General features: G+C 45.7%; 2 protein-coding genes across 2 annotated transcripts in view; one reads left to right on the top strand and one right to left on the bottom strand.

Annotated features, from left to right (window-relative positions):
• The first annotated feature begins 33 nt into the window (after positions 1–33).
• On the top strand, positions 34–2,874 carry CENPV (centromere protein V). Its single transcript, XM_017731022.1, has 5 exons — positions 34–83; positions 880–978; positions 1,726–1,795; positions 2,151–2,265; positions 2,608–2,874. The coding sequence occupies exons 1-5, from the start codon at positions 49–51 to the stop codon at positions 2,730–2,732; spliced, it is 444 nt and encodes a 147-aa protein (XP_017586511.1). The 5' UTR covers positions 34–48; the 3' UTR covers positions 2,733–2,874.
• Positions 2,875–3,155: 281 nt separating this feature from the next.
• PIGL (phosphatidylinositol glycan anchor biosynthesis class L) overlaps positions 3,156–6,273 on the bottom strand; it is a 54,353-nt gene continuing 51,235 nt past the window's right edge. The window contains 3 exon segments of the mRNA XM_017731021.1: positions 3,156–3,679; positions 3,681–3,776; positions 4,889–5,022. Of these exon segments, the coding sequence (XP_017586510.1) occupies positions 3,641–3,679; positions 3,681–3,776; positions 4,889–5,022 (269 nt within the window). The 3' untranslated portion in view covers positions 3,156–3,640.

Here is a 6,273-nt window from a genome sequence, read left to right on the forward strand (position 1 = left end):
CTGCACCGCGGGTCCCGGGAGCTGCCGAGAAGGGGGGCCGGCGGTGGGATGGGGAGGGGAGGACGCACGCACCACGGAAAAAAGTGGGTTTCTGTGCTAAGGCTGCCCGTGTTTTAAGGCTATCCCATCAAAAATGCCCTTGGGGAGCTCCGCGAGGCGCAGCTTCTAAATCTCCACCCATTTCCTGTGCTCGCTCTGTGCAGAGCACGGCACATTAGAACTGTCCGTGGGAGGCAAAATCTGGAAGGAAAATGTTTTTCCTTTGCATTTTGCGATTGACCCGCACGGTGACTGCCCAGCTGCTGTGGGGGAGGCTTGGGGAGAGGGAGCAGCACAGGCTCAGAAATTCCTTGGTCAAAGTTCCTCTGCAATTACAACTCGAAATAAAAGACATTTCAAATATTATGTAGAATCCACTTATCTCTGCTTTCTCCAGCTTTTAAATGGAGGAATATTAGTGGTGTTGGAGGAACTATGGGGAAAATTGTGGGGAAATTCAGTTCTCAGTTCCAAGCAATTTGTTTTGAGGTGATAGCCCTGGCTTCTGTGTAGGGTTGTGTACGGACGCAGCTGTAGGGTCAGTACTTTGACCCGGACTGCGATGGGGAGCTGTGTTGTACAGCGTGAAGTGTCCTCACACTGGTGCTCTTCTTTCCTTTTCACCATTTTAATTAAACCCCAAAAGTAATTGCTGCAGAGGACAAAAGCCAACCTCTACGTCATTCCGACACGTTATTAAATACATTTGAGTGGATACATTTCTTGGTGTTCTGCAACAGCTCAAGACAGAACCGAATAATGTCATATATAGCCTTACTGTTCTCTTGGCCAAAAAACGAGAGAGGATGATCCCAAAAGCTCTGTTGTTTCTCTCTCCAGTGAATACAGGGGCTTGGTGAAGCACACAGGAGGCTGTCACTGTGGAGCTGTCCGCTTTGAGGTCTGGGCTTCTGCAGATCTGCACGTGTTTAACTGCAAGTGAGTTGGTTTGTTCCCTGTTCCCAGAGATGAATGTCAGCTCTCTGCTTTTCCAGCCTTAGAGCTAAAGATGAGACTGCTGCAGAACACCCTCTGTGCTGTTTCCATATGGTTTACCCCTAATTATTTCCTGATCTGCTGTGAGATCAGTGTTGGTGATTTCAGGTGCTGCTTTGGGTAGGACTTCATGTCTCACAGCCAGGCTCACACAGAAAAGTGTCAGGAGAGATCTAATGAGTCCAGGTGCTCAGCCATCTGCTTTCTGTTTCCTCTGATGCAGTGGGCTCAAAGCACATTGGTCTTTTTTTAACTTGTTCTTCTCAAGTGACATTACAGCTCTGACCACATGCCTCAAACTAAGACACTCTCTGGTTTCAGTAGTGATCCCTCTTTGCCTGCAACTCATTTGCTTCTAGCTCAAGGGTGAACTTCTGAACTTTACTTTGTTTGCAAGGTAATGAATGTTGGCAAAATTGGCCAAGCGTGCTCTGAGCGATTAAGTGGATTTCTCAGGGCTAGAGTTTGTCCTCAAGAGTTGTGTGTGAGAATATCTTATTGGGGTACCTGTGTAGGGTCAGTCTGTTCCATGGGTGTGCTCAGCCAAACACTACTGACACCACAAATCCACTTTTTCCGCTTACCTCTGAGCCATTCTAGCTGTCAGTGGAATTTCTGTTGTCAAGAGGTCCAATTGCTGCACTACAACCTGTCCACTTCTTCTAGAAAGGTCTGCCTTTTCTTTTACAGTTGCAGCATTTGCACAAAGAAACAGAACAGACACTTCATTGTGCCAGCGTCGCGTTTCAAGCTGCTGAAGGTAGAGTAAGAACACAGTAAGAGCATGGCCATGAACACGAGCAGTGTTATCCTCAAAGAGCCAAGAACAACCAGTTTTCTGCCCTAAGTTTGGCTGGTTGGGGGAAATGGCTGCATTTTAAGCTGTCTGGTTGGATGTGTTAGTGCATCTGGTTTAGAGCTCTTGCAGTTCCCAGGCCCGACTGTTACGGACACGTGTGCATACAAAGCACAGGGGCAAACAGGAATGCACAGCTCTGCACCTCAAGTAAAGACAGGAAGGTGGCATTTTAAATTGTTCATTTCTTAGCTACAGGCCCAAAGCAATTAATCCATCTATTTCCATGGAAAACTTACACTGCTTTTCCTTTGCTTAGGGTGCTGACAATTTGACAACATACACCTTCAACACACACCGTGCCCAGCACACGTTCTGCAAGACCTGTGGTGTTCAGAGCTTTTATACTCCTCGTTCTAACCCTGATGGTTATGGTAGGTACAAAGTAAGCTGTGCTAACCAGTTAACCACCAGGCAAACCTTGGATAAAGACTCCACTGGATGCTGATATGACAGCAGTGAGCAGCATCTGTCCTAAGAGTTTGTTCCTAAAGTGTTAATAAACATATGGAACTGCAGGCTGAACCTGTAGCTCCTCCATAAGAAAGAGTCTTACCTATAATGTCTGGGCTTCTTCCTATGAAAGATTCTCATCCCGGCTCCTCAGCCTTACAGCAATAGCATTTACAATTCCCTGAGATGCCCCATCCATGGAATGGAGCAGGCATCTCCCACATTTTATGAAAAGCAGGTTTCTGTGTACTGTTTTTCTTCAGGAATAGCTCCCCACTGTCTGGATGATGGCACCGTGCAGACCATTATCACAGAGGATATCAATGGCAAGGAATGGGAGAAAGCAGTGAGGGAACACAAGACCATCAGAGACATGTCAAAACCCTGACACATCCTTCCAGCAGCCCTTGGAGCACTGCCATGGAACTGCAGTCTGGGGTTTCCTGGGTGATGGTTGGTGAAATCAATCTTTACGTTACTGTTACCTGTTCTCTGTTTCTTAAATAAATCTTTCTATGCTGATTGTCTCATTCCTTTGTGATGTTCAGTTTTCCAACTGCCTCTGCTCTGTAAACCACTCCAGGGTTGCTAGTTTGGCACTTCGCCTTTAGCTGTGCTAAAGTTTAAATCACAATACAAAAGACCTCATTACAGTCACTTGCACCTTATTCCTGTGTCCTGCTGACACTCTTGTGAGTTGATCTTGAGCCCTGTGTTCTGAGCAAGAGGAAATGCTTATATTTCATGAGGGACACTGTGAAGGTGGAGCCTGCAACACAGTGTGTATAAAAGAAGCAGCAGCAAAGATCAGTGCGATTAGAAAAAATTGCATGATTTCTGATGTTTTATTCAAAAGCTTCGGCTTTTTAAAGTTCTCACTGAATAACAAAGGTGCTGTGGTTGTGGTATCTGTGGAGATAGCATGATCTTTGAAAAGTTACTCCTGATACCTGGATTTTACAAAGGCACCGAGAGATAGTTGCCAAGCAGTCCTTGCAGCTGTATCTTCTTGGGGAAAGAATTTGTGCCGTATCTTCTCCAATGCAGAATCCTCCTGGGCTTGACTCCCAATTAAAGTTAATCCGAATTTCTCACTTTATTTAAGCTTCTATGGTGAGAAAATAGAGTAGCTGTTAACCTTGTTCTCAATGTATCAGGCAACAAGGTATTCGGGAGGAAGTTCACCCAGCCTGGGCTTTGTAGTGTGAAGAATGCCACACAAAGAGTACCCTGTCCTCTTGAGCACCTAACATAGGAGTTTTCTGGAGTCCTGGGCCTGGCACAGTCTTTTTTTGCTCATTCTTTTACTCCTGGAGCTGTGAGTGATGTCCTGTCAGAGCAGGCGCAGTGAATTGACCACCAGATAACGAGAGAAGAGCAGGTAGAGCTGGCGGAACCAGAGGAGTTGGCTGCGATGGCACCGCATGGCTCTCTAGGAGGAAAAACAGTGCAGAGAGCATTAAAAGAACCTTCCAGAGCTGATGTGAGGGCAGTTTTCCTGCTCCTGCTGTGAGGGTCAGTGCCCATTCATAGGACAGCCTGTTTTCAGTGAGCAGGGAGAAGCAGAGGAGGTGGAAGGCTGCCTAAGCTCTGGGCCAGGAGGGCAGGAGAGGCCTGTCTGCCCCCAGGTCTGGTGGTGTGCTGCCTGATGTTCAGAGGGTCCTGCTAGAAAGGAGACTTTATATGTCACTTCTAACTCCTCCTCCACAAGTGATCCCTGGCCTCAGTGTTCACATGCTGGGAAGCAGGACCCCGATAGGTGTCTCTGGGAACACCTCTGCTCCTTCTGACCACACACTGCCAGCTGCAACTGAGTCTATTTATAGTGCACCAGCCTAGAAAGGTCAGATTTCAGGAACAAAAATACATGGGGATAATGAACACCACCTTTATCCAAGCTTTTCTGTAAGTAAATCTATCTTTTAGCAGCCTCAGAAGCAGGAAAAGTCTTAATTTGTGAATTAGCAGCACTGTTTGCTGGGTAAATATTTTCATGCTATGGAAGGCAAGCTAATCAGACTCTGATATAGGGAACTGTGGAGTAAATGTGTGAGAATCCTATGCAGCAAAATAGCTTAAAAATGTACAGTAAAGGAAACTTGTGAAGAGCTTTGGACCACAAGTTCACCAGCTGTCTCCATCTTTAGTTAGAGCTGTGATCCAAGGATGCTCTTCCTGCCATGCAGTCATGCCAGTCTTTAACAGGCCACTCACACGTTCAGAGTATTATGTTGGATCCAGTTTCCTTTGAAATGCATCCTTGGAAATGCACCCTACATCCTGGAGACAGTATAAAACTCAGTGCCCTGTGGCTCCTGGAGATCTCTGAGCTGCAGATCTGCTCAGCCCCATCCTGTCACGCAGCACATGAGGTAACCTGGCTTGTCCCTGTTTTAAAAATCACTGCAGACATTCCTTAGTGACATTTATAACTCATGGATACAACTATTTCTGGCATTCCCTGGGAATGTGACACTTGTGACTAAAGTGCTCACAATGATGATGAGCCACTCAAACAGGTCAAGCAGGTGCCATACATCTCACCTTGGCTTGTTCAGTCTCCTCCTCTGTGAGGATGAAGAGTGCATCCCTGGGCAGGAGGCAGGAAATGAGGACATCCAGGAAGGAAATGTACTTCCTGAAGAGATTCACTGATTCCAGCACGAGCACACGGCACCCTACACAGAGAAAGAGGATAAATATTTCAAAACAGCAGCATTCTTGTAAGGTGCTCTTTTCTCCAGGCTCAGCAGGTCTTTGCAGCTTCCCTGTGCTGCTGGCCTTGGGAATCTTTTTTGTGTCAAAGGGGAGCAACTTCTGATGCTTTCATCAGGATTTCTGTGTGCCCAGTGCACATCTATGACCATTTGTATTGGCTCTTATTCTGTATATGACCCTTTGTACTGGTTCTTGTTCTGTAATAGCCTGTGGAAAGCAAAGCTAGCTTTGAATACCCCAAAAACTGTGTGTTTTTTTTGCTTATAATTTAAATTATTCCTACATAATTAAGCTCAAAGAAAAAGGTGCAGATGATTCTCTGAATGCTGGCACTGTATCATGTAATGGAATTTTAAAACAGTAGTTTCTGGTTCAGCTACCAAAATGAAATTTCATCTTTCTACTCCAATTCTTAGCTACAGAATAAATATTTACAAGCCTCAGGAATCAAATATTAACTCAGGCAGGCAGTTACACTTTAACAGAGTTCCTGAATTCATTGTTCAGATATTTGTGATGAAGCAGACGAAAGTAACATGTTTAAAGATTCTGCTGATGTTGTAGGGGTTTTTTTCGGTTTTAAAGATCCCTTTGAACTCAAAAGTTAATTGCTGCTTTTTTTACCATGGCTAAATTGTCTTCACTGATGAGTTCAGAGCTACTGATGGTCCCCTTAAGAGCCTGTAGCTCTCAAGGGAGCTGCTTTGGGATTTCCTTGGCTTGGAAGCTGCTGTGATTATGTTCCACACTTCCCACATTGTATTAAAGTTTGACAGAAGAGGCCAAAGTCACAGTTTACACAGGTGGTCAGAGATGCAATTCGATTTGCAATGAGATTTCCTTCAGTGAGCCCTGAAACAGTGAAATTACACAGAAGAGACAGAACAAAGCTCTCATGGACTCCCTCTGGCACATCTCCAGGATCTTTCAATTCCTTTCTTTCTTTTCTTTTCTCCAAGGGTGTTGTTCCAACTTTTTAATAGCCTCTCCCACTCTCCAAAGCAAGACTGGTTAACTCTTCATTTTAGTATCACAGAGGGCTCCAGGGCCATGCTTCCCTTCCATTGAAGGGGACACGGGATACTGGGACCTGACTCCCCAGCAGGTCGCACAGAGCATTCACAGGAGAGATTTTCTCCTCCTGTGAGCAACAATGGGCAGGGGCAGAGCCCTTAAGGGCAGTCACCGGCGCTTCCATGCGGACAGGCGCT

This window comes from Corvus brachyrhynchos, unplaced genomic scaffold, assembly GCF_000691975.1.
Source record: "Corvus brachyrhynchos isolate BGI_N302 unplaced genomic scaffold, ASM69197v1 scaffold283, whole genome shotgun sequence".
NCBI classification, from domain to species: domain Eukaryota; kingdom Metazoa; phylum Chordata; class Aves; order Passeriformes; family Corvidae; genus Corvus; species Corvus brachyrhynchos.

Excerpts from the sequence above, each read along its gene's own strand:
- CENPV (XM_017731022.1), top strand. The coding sequence starts at position 49 with ATGGGGAGGGGAGGACGCACGCACCACGGAAAAAA. Across the intron at positions 1,796-2,150 it reads CGCGTTTCAAGCTGCTGAAG|GGTGCTGACAATTTGACAAC; the intron begins GTAGAGTAAGAA and ends TCCTTTGCTTAG. Across the intron at positions 2,266-2,607 it reads TTCTAACCCTGATGGTTATG|GAATAGCTCCCCACTGTCTG; the intron begins GTAGGTACAAAG and ends GTTTTTCTTCAG.